The sequence below is a fragment of the Cetorhinus maximus genome, chromosome 4 (genome assembly GCF_964194155.1).
Source record: "Cetorhinus maximus chromosome 4, sCetMax3.hap1.1, whole genome shotgun sequence".
In the NCBI taxonomy this organism is placed as follows: domain Eukaryota; kingdom Metazoa; phylum Chordata; class Chondrichthyes; order Lamniformes; family Cetorhinidae; genus Cetorhinus; species Cetorhinus maximus.
This window is the reverse complement of record NC_135882.1, coordinates 170,066,035-170,082,297: the sequence shown is the minus strand read 5'-3', so window position 1 is coordinate 170,082,297 and position 16,263 is coordinate 170,066,035. Positions and strand designations below refer to the sequence as shown.

General features: G+C 43.0%; 2 protein-coding genes across 2 annotated transcripts in view; both read left to right on the top strand.

Moving 5' to 3' along the window:
- Window positions 1-16,263, top strand: part of LOC144680024 (uncharacterized) — a 147,638-nt gene that overhangs the window by 127,645 nt on the left and 3,730 nt on the right. The window lies entirely within an intron of this gene.
- Window positions 1-16,263, top strand: part of pop1 (POP1 homolog, ribonuclease P/MRP subunit) — a 77,014-nt gene that overhangs the window by 57,698 nt on the left and 3,053 nt on the right. Inside the window, exons 13-15 of the mRNA XM_078541107.1 lie at window positions 9,426-9,617; window positions 12,213-12,367; window positions 13,859-14,227. Coding sequence (XP_078397233.1) covers window positions 9,426-9,617; window positions 12,213-12,367; window positions 13,859-14,227 — 716 coding nt within the window. The remainder of the gene's footprint in view (window positions 1-9,425; window positions 9,618-12,212; window positions 12,368-13,858; window positions 14,228-16,263) is intronic.

The following is a 16,263-nucleotide window of genomic DNA, read 5'->3' as shown; positions in this document are numbered from 1 at the left end:
CTATCTATATCCATCTACAACCTCATGTTCCCATCACAACATACTTTCCTACCAACCTTTGTGTCATCTGCAAATTTAGCTACCATGTCTTCACTCCCTTCATTTAAGTCATTGATGCAAATCGTAAAAGGTTGAGGTCCCTGTGGGATGCCACTTGTCACATCTTGCCAATCAGAAAAAGACCCATTTATGCATACTCTCTGCTTTCTGCCAGCCAGCCGATCTTCTGTCCATGCTAATATGTTACCCACTACACCATGCACTTTTATTTTTCATAAAAATCTTTGAGGCACCTTATCAGATGCCTTTTGGAGTACAATACGTATACACGCTCCCTTTTATCTACTGCGCATGTTAATCCTTCAAAAAAACTCTAATAAATTGGTTAAACATGATTTTCCTTTCGCAAAACTATGCTGACTCTTCCCAATTGCCTTAAGCTCTTCTAACTGCCCAGCTTATAACCTCCTTAATGATTGATTCTAGTAACTTTCCCACAACAGACGTCAAGCTAACTGGCCTATAGTTTCCTGTTTTCTGCCTCCTTCCCTTCTTGAATAGAAGGGTTATATTTGCTAATTTCCAATCTGATGGAACCCTTCCAGAATCTAGCGAATTTTGGAAAATTAACACCAGCATGTCGACTACCTCAGCCACCTCTTTTAAGACCCTAGGATGTAGTCCTTCGGGACCCGGAGACTTAACAGCCCGCAGCTTCATCAATTTGCTCAGCACCGTTTCTCTAGTGATTTTAATTTCACCAAGTTCCTTTCTCCTGTTCAACTCCTGATTTGCAGCTGTTACTGAAATGTTTTTTTATATCCTCTATAGCAAACGCACAATTAAATATTTGTTCATTTCTTCTACCATTTCCTTATTATCTACTATTAACTCCCCACTGTCACTCTCTAAAGGACCCAACACTCACTTTACTTTTTTCCTTTTAAAGTACCTGTAGAAACTCTTGCTATCCATTTTTACATTTCTAGCTAGCTTCCTCTCATACTCTAATTTCTTTCTCCTGGTTAACCTTTTAGTCATTCTCTGCCGTTCTTTCCTGGGACATTGGGGCTGGCTCTGTGGGAGATGGCACCTGTACAAGTCAGACGGGCTGCACCTGAACAGAGCTAGGACTGAGTTCCTTGCTAGTGCTGTTGGGAGAGCTTTAAAGTAGCTCGACAGGGCTATGGGAACCTAGAGAAAATATTAGAGAGGAATACCAGGGTGCACAAAATACTGGGAGCGACAGCACTAGTATAAAGAATAGTAAGTTAATTGGTAAAGTCAGGGTAAGGGAGAATGTAACAAAACCTTAATCAGGGTTACTATGCATGTATGTGAATGCACAGAGTATAGTAAATAAGATTGGGGAGTTACAAGTGCAGATTGCCATGTGGAAATACGATGTGGCGATAACAGAGACCTGGCTCAAGGAAGGGCAGAACTGGGTGTTAGATATTCCCGGGTACAAGGTGTTTAGAAGAGATAGGAAAGGAGGAGGGGTGGCAGTGTTGGTTAAGGAGAGCATTGCAGTGCTGGAGAAAGAAGATGTCCCAGAGGGTTCATGGACAGAATCAATTTGGCTAGAGCTAAGGAACAAAAAGGGTGCAATTACATTGCTCAGTGTAGTCTATAGATTGCAAATTGTGAGAAGAACGTAGAACAAATCTGCAGGGAAGTTAGAGATGCAGACATTATAGATTAGTTATAATGGGGGACTTCAATTACCCGAGTGTAGACTGGGACAGTGGTAGTGTAAAGGATGGAGAGGAGCAAAAGTTCCTAGATTGTGTTCAGGAGAATTTTCTACAGCAGTATGTGTCCAATCCAAGAAAAGGCGCGCTGTTGGATCCGGTTCTTGGAAATGAGGCATCAGTGGGGGAACATTTAGGAGACAGTGATCATTGTATTGTACGTTTTACAATGATGATAGCAAAAGACGATAGGCAATCCAGTGTAAAAATAATTAACTGGACAAGAACCGACTTCGATGGGCAAGAACGGAGATGGACCAAGTAGACTGGAACGAAAGATTGGCAAGAAAAACTGTAGCTGAACAAGAATTGATTCAGGCACAGTCAAGGTATATTCCATCAAAAGGGAAAGGTAGGATACACAAATCCAGAGCTCCCTGGATGAAAAGGGGGATTGAAATTTAAGATGAAGAAGAGAAAGTGTGCTTATGACAGATGTCGGGTAGAAAATGAAATTTAGGACCAAGAGGAATACAGGTCCAGAGGGGAGGTGAAAAAGCATATTAGAGAAGCAAAGAGGGATTATGAGAAAAGACTGGCAGCCAACATAAAGGGGAATCCCAAAGTCTTCTATAGGCATATAAATAGTAAAAGGGTGGTAAAAGGAGGAGTAGGGCCGATTAGAGACCTAAAAGGGAATTTACACATGGGCAAAGGGGCCATGGCTGAGGTATTAGACGCAGCTGTCTTTACCAAGGAGGTAGATGCTACCCAGGCCATGGTGACAGACAAGGAAACTCTGTCACTAGAAGGGTTCAAAACTGATAAGGAGGAAGTGTTGAATAGACCGTCGGTACTTAAAGTTGACAAGGCACCGGGACTGGATGAGATGCATTCAAGTATACTGAAGGAAGTGAGAGTAGAAATTACAGGGCGCACTGGCCATAATCTTTCAGTCTTCCCTAGACTCGGGTCTGGTGCCAGAGGATTGGAGAATTGCAAACATTACGCCTTTGTTCAAAAAGGTTGTAAGGGTAAGGCCAGCAATTACAGACCAGTCAGTTTAACTTCAGTGGTGGGCAAGATTCTAGAAACAATTATTCGGGATAGAGTTAGTAATCACATGGAAAAATATGAGTCAATTAGGAAGAGCCAGCATGGATTTCTAAAGAGGAAATCGTGTTTCACTGGAGTTTTTTGAAGAGGTAACAGAAAAGGTCGATGAGGGTAATGCTGTTGATGTGGTGTACATGAACTTTCAAAAGGCATTTGACAGTGCCACACAACAAACTTGTGAGAAAAGTTACTGTTCATGAAAGAAAAGGGACAGTAGCAATGTGGATACAAAATTGGCTGAAAAATAGAGTAATCGTCAGTGGATATTTTTCGGGCTGGAGAAAGGTTTGTAGTGGAGTTCCTCAGGGGTTGGCTTGCTGTTCCTGATATATATTAATGATCTAGATCTTGGTGTGCAGGGGACAATTTCAAAGTTTGTGGATGATACGAAACTTGGGAGTGTTGTGAACTGCGAGGAGGATGGTTTGGAATTTCAAGAGGACATAGACAAATTGGTGGAGTGGGATGATAGGTGGCAGGTGAAGTTCAATGCAGAGAAGTGTGAGTTGATGCATTTTGGTAGGAAGAACATGGACAGACAATTTAAAATAAGGGGTGAAATTTTGAAGGGGGTGCAGGAGCAGAAAGACTTGGGTCTGTACGTGCATAGATCATTGAAGGTGGCAGAACAGGTGGAGAGAGCAGTTAATAAAGCATATAGTATCCTGGGCTTTATTAATAGCGGCATAGTGTACAAGAGCAATTATGCTTAATTTATATAAGACACTCGTTAGATCTCAGCTGAAATATTGTGTACAGTCCTGGGCACCATATTATTGGAAGGATGTGAACACATTGGAGAGAGTGCAGAAGAGGTTTACAAGAATGATTCCAGGGATGAGAAACTTCAGCTATGAGGATAGGTTAGAAAGGTTGGGACTGTTGTCCTTGGAGAGAAGGCTGGGAGGAGATTTGATAGAGATGTTCAATATCATGAGGGGGCTGGACAGAGTAGATAAAGAGAAGCTGTTCCCACTGGTAAAAGGATCAAGAACGAAAGGGCACAGATTTAAAGTGATTTGCAAAAGAAGCAAGTGTAACGTGAGAAAAAACTTTTTCACACGATGAGTGGTTCGGCTCTGTAATGCACTGCCTGGATGTGTGGTCGAGGCAGGCTCTATTTGAATAGAAACAATGTGCAAGGGCATGGGGAAAAGGCAGGACAATGGCACTGTCATAATGCTCATTTGGAGAGCCGGAGCAGACATGATGGGCTGAATGGCCTCCTGTGCAGTTAAGATTCTATTCTGATTCTAGCAACTCTAGACTGGGCATACATGATGCACTGTGGGCCATCATCAGCAGCAGAATTGTACTTAATCATAATCTGTAACCTCATGGCCTGGCATTTCCCCCACTCTACCACTACCACCAAGCCAGGGGAACAACCGTGGTCCAATGAAGAGTGCAGGAGGGCATGCCAGGAGCAGCACCAGGCATACTTAGAAATGAGGTGTCAACCTAGTGAAGCTACAACACAAGGCTACTTGCATGCCAAACAGCATAAGCAGCAAGTGATAGGCAGAGTTAAGCAATTCCAAAACCAACGGATCAGATCTAAACTGTGCAGTCCTGCCACATCCAGTCGTGAATGATGGTGGACAATTAAACAGCTCCCTGGAGGAGGCGGCTCCACAAATCCCCATCCTCCATGATGGAGGAGCCCAGCACATCAGTGCAAAAGATGAGGCTGATGCATTCACAATAATCTTCAGGCAGAAGTGCCCGGTGGATGATCCGTCTCGGCCTCCTCCAGAGGTCCCCAGCATCACATGCCAGCCTTCAGCCAATTCGATTCACTCCACATGATATCAAGAAACGGCTGAAGGCACTGGATAGTGCAAAGGCTGTGGGGCCTGACAATATTCCGGCCATAGTGCTGAAGACTTGTGCTCCAGAACTTGCAGCGCCACTAGTAAAGCTGTTGCAGTACTTCTAGAGCACTGGCATCTACCTGGCAATGTGGACAATTGCTCAGTTGTGTCCTGTACACACAAAGGACAAATCCAACCCAACCAATTACAGCCCCTTCAGTCTGCTCTCCATCAGTAAAGTAATGGAAGGGGTCATAAACCCTTTGCTATCAAGCAGCATTTGCTTAGCAATAACCTGCCTACTGATTCTCAGGTTGGATTCTGCCAGGGTCACTCATCTTCTGATCTCATTACAGCCTTTGATCAAACATGGACAAAAGAGCTGAACTCCCGAGGTGAGAGTGACTGCCTTTGACACCAAGGCAGCGTTTGACTGAGTGTCGCATCAAGGAGTCCTAGCAAAACTGGAATCAGGGGGAAAACCTTTTGCTGGTTGGAGTCATACCTAGCACAAAGGAAGATGGTTGTGGTTGTTGGAGGTCAATTATCTCAGCTCCAGGAGATCACTGCAGGAGTTCCTCAGGGTAGTATCCTCGGCCCAACCATCTTCAGCTGCTTCATCAGTGACCCTCCTTCCATCACAAGGTCAGAAGTGGGAATGTTTGCTGATAATTGCACAATGTTCATCACCATTTGTAACGACTGAGAAACTGAAACAGTCCATGTCCAAATGCAGCATGACCTGGTCAATATCCAGGCTTGGGCTGACAATTGGCAAGTAACATTTGTGCCATACAAGTGTCAGGCAATGACCATCTCCAACATGAGAGAATCTACCCATTGCCCCATGACATTCAATGGCATTACCATCCCTGAATCCCCACTATCAACATCTTGGGAGTTACCATTGACCAGAAACTGAACTGAACTAGCCATATAAATACTGTGGCTACAAGAGCAGGTCAGAGGTTAGGAATCAGGCGGCGAGTAACTCACCTCCTGACTCCCCAAAGCCTGTCCACCATCTACAAGGCACAAGTCAGGAGTGTGATGGAATACTCTCCATTTGCCTGGATGAGTACAGCCCCGACAATACTCAAGAAGCTTGACACCATCCGGGACAAAGCACGCTTGATTGCCACTCCCTCCACAGACATTCACTCCTTCCATCGCCGATGAACAGTGGCAGCAGTGCGTACCATCTACAAGATGCACTGCAGAAACTCACTAAGGCTCCTTAGGCTGTATCTTCCAAGCCCATCACCACTACCACCTAGAAAGCAGGAGCAGGCTATTGAGTTGGATGATCAACCCTGATCTTAATGAATGGCAAAGCAGGCTCAAAGGGCCGAAAGGCCTACTCCTGCTCCTAGTTTATATGTTTCGAGAAGGACAGGGGCAGCAGATACCTGGAAGTTCCCCTCCAAACCACCCACCGTCCTGATTTGGAAATATATCGCTGTTCCTTCACTGTCACTGGGTCAAAATCCTGGAACTCCCTCCTTAACAGCACTGTGGGTGCACCTACACCATAGGAACTGCAGCAGTTCAAAAAGGCAGCTCACCACCACCACCTCGAGGGCAATTAAGGTTGGGCAATAAATGCTGTTTAAGCCAGTGATGCCCACATCCTGTAAGTGAATTTTTTAAAAAAAGCTCCCGTCTTACCCTTTATAGCTATAGTTTGAGGATTCATTTGTGTTTCACAATCATAACTAAGTAGAAATCTTTGGTAGAGCATCTGCTCTCATTGTGACGTCACTTAGTGCAGCACCCCTTCCCAGACTAAGTAGATTCCACGCAGTAATGGGTATCTTTATGGTGAATTAATTAATGTAATAGAGGTGACTATGACACACTTTTGTGACCACTTTTAATTACTACTTTTGTGTTATATACATTTGAACCATGTGCAGTGTTTTTATTAATCCTTAATGGTGCATATTGATGCAGCTTGGGGCTAAACTTCTAGGTCTCGATGGGGACAGGCACAGAGCTGGGTGGACATGGAGTTCCACGCCGCTGGCCAGTGTGCCAGCTTCTCAGCTCCATCCCGACTGGGATTTCCAGTCGGCCTCCAGGTACCCGGGATGCATGTGGGCAGCACTTTGGGAAGGCTTAGAGACCCTACCTCCCTGCCTTGGTGACCCAGCTACTTGATGAACTTTTTACTTTAAATTTGAAATCTTGGGGGCCTCTCTCCCTCACTTACCTGCCATGGCATTCTGTTGTTGCTCCTCACCTCAGGGAGGGAGGCGTTGGGAGGAGGGGGTCATGGGGGATGTCTTCCTATTGACCCTTCGATGTCCAGAGCCCTCCTGACATCTTTAATTGGATCACGAGTCTGCCCTCTAGCCTTTAATTGGCTACTTTGGGGAAAATTACAGGCAAGTAACAACATCCTGGGGGGTTACCATTTGATCAGAAACTGAGCTGGACCAGCCATATAAATATTGTGGCTACAAGAGCAGGTCAGTGGCTAGGAATCCTGCGGCGAGTAACTCATCACCTGATTCCCCAAAGCCTGTCCACCATCTACAAGGCTCAAGTAAGGAGTGAGATTGAATGCTCTCCACTTGCCTGGATGAATGCAGCTCCAGCAGCACTCAAGAAGTTTGACACCATCCAGGACAAAGCAGCTTAACTTGATTGGCACTCCCTCCACCACTAACGACCAGTGGCAGCAGTGTGTACCATCTACAAGACGTACTGCAGAAACTCACCAAGGCTCCTTAGCAGCACCTTCCAAACCCACGACCTCTACCATCTAGAAGGACAAGGGCAGCAGATAGATGGGAACACCAGCACGTGGAGGTTCCTCTCTAAACCACTCATTGTCTTGACTTAGGAACATATTATCATTCCTGCACTCACTGGGTCAAAATCCTGGAACTCCCTCCCTAATAGCACTGTGGGTGTACCTACAACACATGGACTACTGCAGTTCAAGAAGGCAGCTCATCACTATCATCTTGAGGGTAATTAGGGATGGGCAATAAATGCAGGCCTAGGCAGTGATGCCCACGTCCCATAAATGAATTTTTAAAAAAACTTTCCCACATATTTGAGCCTGACACCGGAGCCCTGAAGTTTGCAGGGGAAGTTTTGCCCTGTTGACCAGATCTGATTGAGTCACGCCATTATGGGTTACTAAAATAATGGGTTTTAAAAACATAAACTGTCCCAGGAAATCTGTGGTCATATAGGTACTAGCATTTTGGTTCTAATTGCTGCTGTTCAGTATGTTTTTAGTATCATTATATTATAATTGTGCATTTTTTCTCAGTTGTCCGTTGATGTGGCATGTGATGTGAAGTTTGTTTATCTTCAATCTCTTTGACATGGTTTCTTATTAGATTATGTTGGCCTTTGTGCATTTTATAGACTCTACTCTCAACCAGCAGCATTTTATAATGTCGTGTTCCACTTACTAACAACAGTTTTCTTTATCCTACAAATAATATTTTCTTAGAACACTGAATTGAAATCGTTAACTATCCTGCATCCTATATAGTATATCCTACTCCATTCATGCAAATGTGATTCATGCCAGCCCCAAATGAACAAAACTGATGATGGCTGCACAACTGAAGTGTCATGACCTGTTTCCTTTACAGGTATTGACTGAACAGCTGTGTATTTCCAGTGATTTTTCATTCCTAGTTTAAATTGGGAAATAGTTTCACAATCAGTCTTGATTATTGGATTTTTTGCTGCTAATTAACTTTAAAATGCACATTTTTAATGCCAGGCTTGTTAAGGGCACATATCAAAATATGGAAAGCACTTGATATCTACCTTTATTGAGGTTTAGATTTTAGGATTGCTAAACAATCCTGATTGTGCTAAGAATTACACTGAAAACCAATTTAAGATTCAGTCAGCTCTGTGTGGCTCATTTGTGCATGCTAGAAGCCACATATATTCAAACACAGGGCGCTGTCCTTTGCAAACAAAAGGAACATGTCCACACATTGCATCTTTTTCAACTAAACAAAAGTCTAGCAAACAGTCATTTCCTGGTTCATTCCGCAGGGCAATGCCTTGACCAATCAGGGTCGACCTATCTGGTTTGAATTTGAACAAAGCTGGACAGTTAACTGTTCCATGCTGCATTCTCCGTGACAACACCTCCACCCATCAGAGTCCATTTGCCAAGCAATCAACACACTTCTCATGCAGTATAAATGGTTGTTCCTCCGTTATGGTTGGAAAATGTTTGCCAGCTATCTTGACGAGGGCAAGACAAAAAGGTTTGACACCATGTCTCTTTTATTTCAGCGGTACTAGAGGCCTAGATTTGTGTGCTTAGTTGAAGTGATACATGGGATGCTTTTCCGCGTGGGGTAGTTAAGGCAGAGACCGCTGCATCTTTTAAGGGAGGAAGCGGTTAAATAATTGGAGCAGAGTGAGATATGGCAAGAGAGTTGGGCAATGGTAGTAGTTTTGGAGCGCTCTTACAAAGAGTTGGTAAAGAAACGATAGACCAAATAGGATCTGGTTATAGGAGACCAAATAGGCTCCTTCTGCACTATAAAATAAACGTGCAATGAGCTTTAAATGTCTCATTGAAGTAATGAGTTTTATAACTAGTTTTTATTATTTTAAAAACTCCTTAAAGTGAGCAAGTAAAGTGGCGTTGACATGTCTACTATCAAGTTAAAGATGCTGTTATTTTTCTACTCTTGTTTCTCTGCCCACAGATGCTGAGTTTTTCTAGCATATTCTGTTTTTTATTTTAGATTTCCAGCATCCACAGTATTTTGCTTTTACTTATGCTATTATTTTTATTGTATTCCAGGAACTGAATCAGATGAGAAGCAAACTGTTAGTCCCTGGGACTCGTCTGGATCTAGGGCCACAAGAATCCAAGATTCCCATCCTGTTAGTGCAGCAGCCTGGGAAGATGGCTGGACAAGAGCACACTGGCTGGGGGAGTGGCTGGGATATCCTAATCCCAAAAGGATGGGGAATGGCATTCTGGATCCCTTTGGTATTAATACACGCAGTAATACTTAAAGTCTGGGTATATAAGTTGTCCTTGTTGGTTCTCAGTATTAAATCTGCATTGGTTCTGAGGTGGGTCACTAAAGTCATGTCTTAAATGGTCTAGAATTAGGGAATTCTGCAGGATCGAAAGAGGCCAACCATTGCTGTGTTAGCTCCCTGAAACAGTTATTTTCCCCTGTCTGTTAATCATTTATTTATCAACTGTATATATTCATTTTGCATTTTTAATCTATTATGGATATTTCTTCAACTTTATTCTGGGAGGATATTTCATTTCTTAACAACCCACTGCGTAAAGATAAAAATCACAATTATTACAGTGCAGAAGGAGGCCATTCGGCCCATTATGTCTGCACTGGCTCTCTGAGCATTTCACCTAGTGTCATTCTCCTGCCTTCTCTCCATAACCCTGCTCATTGTTTCTTTTCAAATAATCATCCAGTTCCCCCTTGGATGTCTCGATTGAACTTGCCTCCACCACACTGTCAGGCAGTGCGTTCCAGATCCTAACCACTTGCTCTATGAAAGTTTGTTTTCTTATATCGCCATTGCTTCTTTTACCAAATACCTTAAATCAGGACCCTCTGTTTCTCAATCCTCCTGCCAATGGGAACAGTTTCTCCCAATTTACCCTGTCCAGGCCCTTCATGATTTGGAGTACTTCTATCAAATCTCATCTCAGCCTCCTTTTCTCCAAGGAAAAGAGCCCCAACTTCTCTAAACTACCTTCATAACTGAAGATTCTCATCCCTGAAATCATTCTCATAAAAATTCCTAAGCTCTTGCTTCATTATTTCTCTTTCTTATTGTTTAAATTTAATTGCTCTAATTACAGGCTTGCCAACCAGTGAAAATAGTTTGTCCCTCATCACCTTAGGCATCTCATCAGATCACATCTTAACCTTCATTCTAATGGATAAAGCCCCAGCTACAGTAGTTTCTCCTCACAACAAAAAGTCTCTCATACCCAGTCTCTCAATGGATCTCTTTGCACCCTTTCATGTGCCTTGATTATCTTCTCTGTCCACTCTTTAATTCAAACATTCATTGAAGTAGGACATCTAATATATAGGTTTAGCATTATCTCTTTGCGTTGTACTTGAAACTCCATTTACAAAACCTAGACCCCCGTTTGTCTGTTTTGTCAACCTTTTTTGTCACATGTAATGATTTGTCTCACTAGCCCCACCCCCTCTGTCAGTTCCTCTAAGTTTTACTATTTAGTGTGCATGTTGTCTTGTTCTTTAGCCCTAAAATTTCTCCTTGCATTTCTCTGCATTAAATTTAATCTAACATCCATCTGCCCAATCTGTTGAGGTGCCTGTGTCCTTCTGAAGTTGCCTACAGTTTTCCTCAAAGCTAACCAGGCTCACTCTTTGTTTTCTTGGTTAATTTTGATATTACGTCTCTTAAACCCAAGTCCAAATTATTTACTTGTATACTGAGAAGACCCAACAGTGCCCACACCTAACAATGGGAGAAGCCACTATCTGATTCCTCCCCCCATCCAAAAATATCAATCAACCACTACTGCTTTTGTCATTCAGCCAACTTCCTACCCATGCTGTCACACTTAATACTATATTTTTATCAATCAGCCTCCCAAGCAGCACCTTATCAAATGCCTTTTGAAAATCTACTATGCTTCTTTATCAATACCCTGAAAAACTTGCTCAAAGAACTTTCATTAAATTTGTGTGACACAACTTGACTTTTGCAAACCCCTACTGACTATCCTTTATTAACCCAAGTAGTTTTAAGTGACACTAATTTTATATCCTGTAACATAACCTCTGGAACCTTAGCCATGATTTTGTCTTCTGTTGCCCAGTTTCACTGTTTTTGAAGGGAGGTGCTACATTGGCAACTGGTCGGTACTCTTGCACGATTTCCATCCCCAAAAACTTTGAATGTGATTGAAACCTTGGCTATTTTCTCTCTGTCAGTTTGGCTCAGTTAGCAGCACGCCATACTCTGAATCACAAGGTTCAGGATTCAAGCCCCACTCCGGGACTTGAGCACAAAAATTAAGCCTCCAGTGCAGTACTGAAGGAGCACTGCACTGTCGGAGCACTCGGATCTTTTGAATGCGACGTTAAATCAAGATGTTGAAACCCTGCTCAGGTGAATGTAAAAGACCTCATGGCACTTTTTCCTTTTTTTGAAGAAGAAGAAGAGCAGAGGGGTTATTCCTGCTGTCGTGACCAATATTTATCCCTCAGTCGGCATCACAAACCGATTATCTGGTCACTATTACACTGCTGTTTGTGGGAGTTTGCTGAGCACAAATTGGCTGCAGAATTTGCAGATCTGAACAGTACGTAGGAATTGTTGGATGATACCGTGCAGAAAGCCCATTTGACCATTTGTGGCTATGTTATGTAACCAATGATTAAGAAATCCCTTCTTCCAACCTACTTTATCAGTTTTTTTAATTGTAGAATGCGCACCTTGACTGTAGTTCTTGATTTTGATGGACTCATAAATCATAAATGTTTGGAATAGGATATTGTCCATTTTTCCTCTCCAAGGTTTTGAATCAATGACATGTACATAATTTTGTGACCATTTTTGTCAGATCTACAGAGGGGCTCGAGCAGGAGGTTTGCAAGAAGGAGCCAAGCACACTCAGTACAAGGGGCTTCCACACTTCCCAGATGATTTTCCAGACTGTCCAGCGGGCATCCAGCACAGTGAGGAGACCGAGAAGGAGCTAATAGGCATATATAAGAAGTAAGCAACTAGTCCAATTGTGGATAGCAATGTAACAGTTTGAGTTGCCATGAAATAAAAGCTGAAACTGCACAGTAACTCCATCAAATCTTAAAAAACAAAGCTAACACTTTGGAGTAAATATTTCTGCCCTGCACCTGGGGCAATTGGATGGCCTGGACAGAGCAAATTCAGGCAAATTGGGTATTGAAGAAATGGAGCCCATGCATTAATTTAACTGAGCAAACATTTAGCTGGTTTCCTGTGTATGTGTGTCCTCCCTCCTGGTTGATAGTTTTCTATATTAGCTGCACCCAGTCTCTTCCATACCCTCAGGGATAGAAACAGGAAAATCTACCCCTTTTTGCTTCTATTTAACATCCAATGTTTGAAGTTTTTTCTAACTGAAGTCCTTTGTAATTTTTTTGACAAGCTTTGTGTGGAGTGAATCATAGACTTCCGTGCAGCTGCTCTCTTGATTCTCTGCTTAGGTTCAGCATGATTTGATTCTAGCAATTTTTTATGTTGCTCTGCAAAATGTTGTCGCCTCTGCCTTATCTGGCTTTTCTCGAATTAAGACATCTGGATAAACAGGTTGAAATATAGAAGCTGCAAACACTGCCCTGTGCTTGTTATAATTCAGGCCTGCAGCACTTTGCAGCTTCTTTATTTCAACCAGTTCTGCTTTTCCTGAAGTTTTACCTGTGCTCTGCCCTTTCTGGTGGCATCACTCAAAACACACTGGTTTAATTGGAATGCACCAGGCATGACAAGAAAGTGGCTCCATTTTATCTTTTTAATAGTCAAAATGAAGAAGCCCTTTTTTTTTTCCAATACTTACCTATAATCCATTTCAACAAAACTACGATTGACCACATAACCAAAAAAATTGTCCTAACAGCTCGTTAGGTTCTTGGATACACATCGGTGACGGCTAACACTCAGAATTCCATGTGCTTTTATGACTACTTGGGCCATCTCCTGAAAGTGAGAGTGACTTATTTCTGCCGGTTGGCAGTGAGCCTGATCTTCTGAAGCACCCACTGTGACACATGCACTTGTTCACTTGTTTAATATTCACATCCCAGATTTGTAACTCTTTCGAGTTATCAACAGATCGCATGTAACTCTTTCGAGTACATTCACAGTTCTTGGTTTCCGGGAGTGGGACATGAACCCACAACCTTCTGATTCAAAGGCGAGGGTGCTATGAACTGAGCCACAGATATGCCTTAAAAGTTTAGCTTTAAGGAGATTAGTTAATTACTTTAACAAATATCTAAGTATCCCCTAACACAAGACAGGTGTGTGCTAAATAGAAGCCCAGTTGAACTAACACAGTTCATTACAAACTGGCAGATCCATAGCAAAACCAATAAGGCCTTGATTTATGTCATGGCCTGCTCAAGTTGTGTGAGAGGACATTTTTTTCAGTCCGCTTAGTAATAGTGAAAGATCAAGTTTGTTTTACACACTTCTTTCTGCGTATTAAGTAACCAAATTTCTCTATAGGTACCCACCAGCCAAGAGGCCTAACTATATCCATCATGGCACCAAGACTCCATTCCGTTGTCCTTGGCAAAGACTAGTAGAAGATTGGGAAACCCAGTACCCAGATGGCGGTATCAAACCTGCTGTGTGCAACCGAGAACAAGAGCTGAGTCCTGAAGTGCAGGACCCGACCAAGGTATACGTTGGGGTACATGAAAAGGAAGCTTCTGAGGAAATGTCAAGTGAAGAGAAACCTCCAGAGCTGGTGGAGGAAATGGAGGAAGATTCTGAAAGTGTGACCACTCTTGAGCCAAACACAGGATGTGGAAATATCCAAAATCCTAGTACTCGAGAGTGCTCCTCAGAAAGTGGCCATGTTTCCATTTTGAGGTTCGTATATGAATTGCTTTCTTTCTAAGTTCATCAAAAGTCACTAGAGCATATGAAAATATCCTTCTGAAAAGGGTTCTCTCCCTATATTAGGCAGTAGCATGATTCCGTGGTCAAGTAACACAATTGCAGGTAAAGTAGCACTCTGCAGTTACCACCCTTACATAGCTGAGTGTCTTGAGCAAACTGCTTCCAGGTATTTCTGTTTCTGTTTTTGTTTTGCCATTCATATATGCTCCTCTTCAGAATTGTTGTTTTCCATTACTTCAACTAACCAGGAGACTGAGAGCTGAGATCATTACTCCGGGGAGATATTCCTTATTAAACTTGGTACATACAATTTACCCTAATGACCATAAAAACTATATTCCCTTCTTTCCACCTTCATTTAAATCCAGATAGATGGATGCTAAATTGTCACCTTAGTACAATAGCACTCAGCCATAAGACTGTGGGAAGCAGGTGCATTGCCAAAAAGCTGGAGGGAAAATCAGCTGACGGAATGATGTGTGGTCAAGATGCAGGCAATGGGAGAAAATAAACAATCACAAGATAATTGTAGATCAGGAACACAGTTCCGCAGGCCCCATCAATTCAAAAAGACCTGAAGTATCCTAAATGCAGCAGAAATTATTTTCAAAATGATTCTAGGTTTTAAACTCTTATCTGGGAGTTTATTTCACGTATTCATTGCTCTTGGTTTGAAGGAGAACGCCCAGATCAAAGCTCCTGTCACACCCAATAGTGAATGCCGGTGGACATTAAACAATTGACATACAAAACAGGAAACCGTGGAGGCTCAACGATGGGGGAGCTCGGAATGCCAGTGCAAAAAACAAGGCTGAAGCATTTGCAACCATCTTCAGCCAGAAATGCTGAGTGGATAATCCATCTCGGCCTCCTCCCAAGGTCGCAGCATGTGCAGATGCCAGTCTTCAGCTAATTTGATTTACTCTACCTGCTATCAGGAAACGGCTAATACAGCCCTGACAATATCTTTGCTGTGACGGTGAAGACTTGTGCTCCAGAACTAGCCTTACCTCTACCCAGTACAGCAGTACAATACTGGCATCTACCCAACAATGTGGAACATTGCTCAGGTAGTCCTGTCCACAAAAAATGGGACATGTCCAATCTGGCCAATTACCGCTCCATCAGCCTACTCTCAATCCTCGGCAAAGTGGTGGAAGGCATCATCGACAGCACTGTCAAGCGGCACATAAAGAGCAATAACCTGCTCACTGATCAGTTTGGGTTTCACCAGGACCACTTGGCTCCAGACTTCATTGCAAACTTGGTCCAAACATGGACAAGAGAGGTGAGACGAGGGTAATTGCCCTTGACGACATCAAGGCAGCATTTGACTGAATGTGGCATCAAGAAGCTCTCGCACAATTGAGATCAATGGGAATTAGGGAGGGAAAACTCTCCAATGATTGGAGTCATACCTAGCACAAAGGAGATGGCTGTGGTTGTTGGAGGTCAATCATCTCAGCCCCAGGACATCACTGCAGGAGTTCCTCAGAGTAGTGTCCTCGGCCCAACCCTGTTCATCTGCTTCATCAATGACCTGTCCACCATAAGGTTAGAAGTGGGGATGTTCACTGGCTATTGCACAATATTTGATTCCTCAGATAGTGAAGTAGTCCATGCCTGCATATAGCAAAAAGTGGCAAGTAATATTCGTGCCACACATGTGCCAGGCAATTAGCATTTCCAAGGGAGAGCCTAACTGTCTTCCTTGACCTTCAACAGAATTACCATCGCTGAACCTCCACCATCAACATCATGGGGGGTTACTGTTGACAAAAAAGTTTAACTGGACTAGTCGCATAAATACTGTGCCACAAGAGCAGGTTAGAAGCTGGGAATTCTGCTGCATAGAAATCTAGATGCCTGATTCCCCAAAGCCTGCCCACCATCTACAAGGCACATGTCAGGAGTGTAATGGAATACTCTCCACTTGCTTGGATAAGTGCAGCTCCAACAACATTCAAGAAGTTTGACCATCCAGGACAAAGCAGCCTGCTTTATTG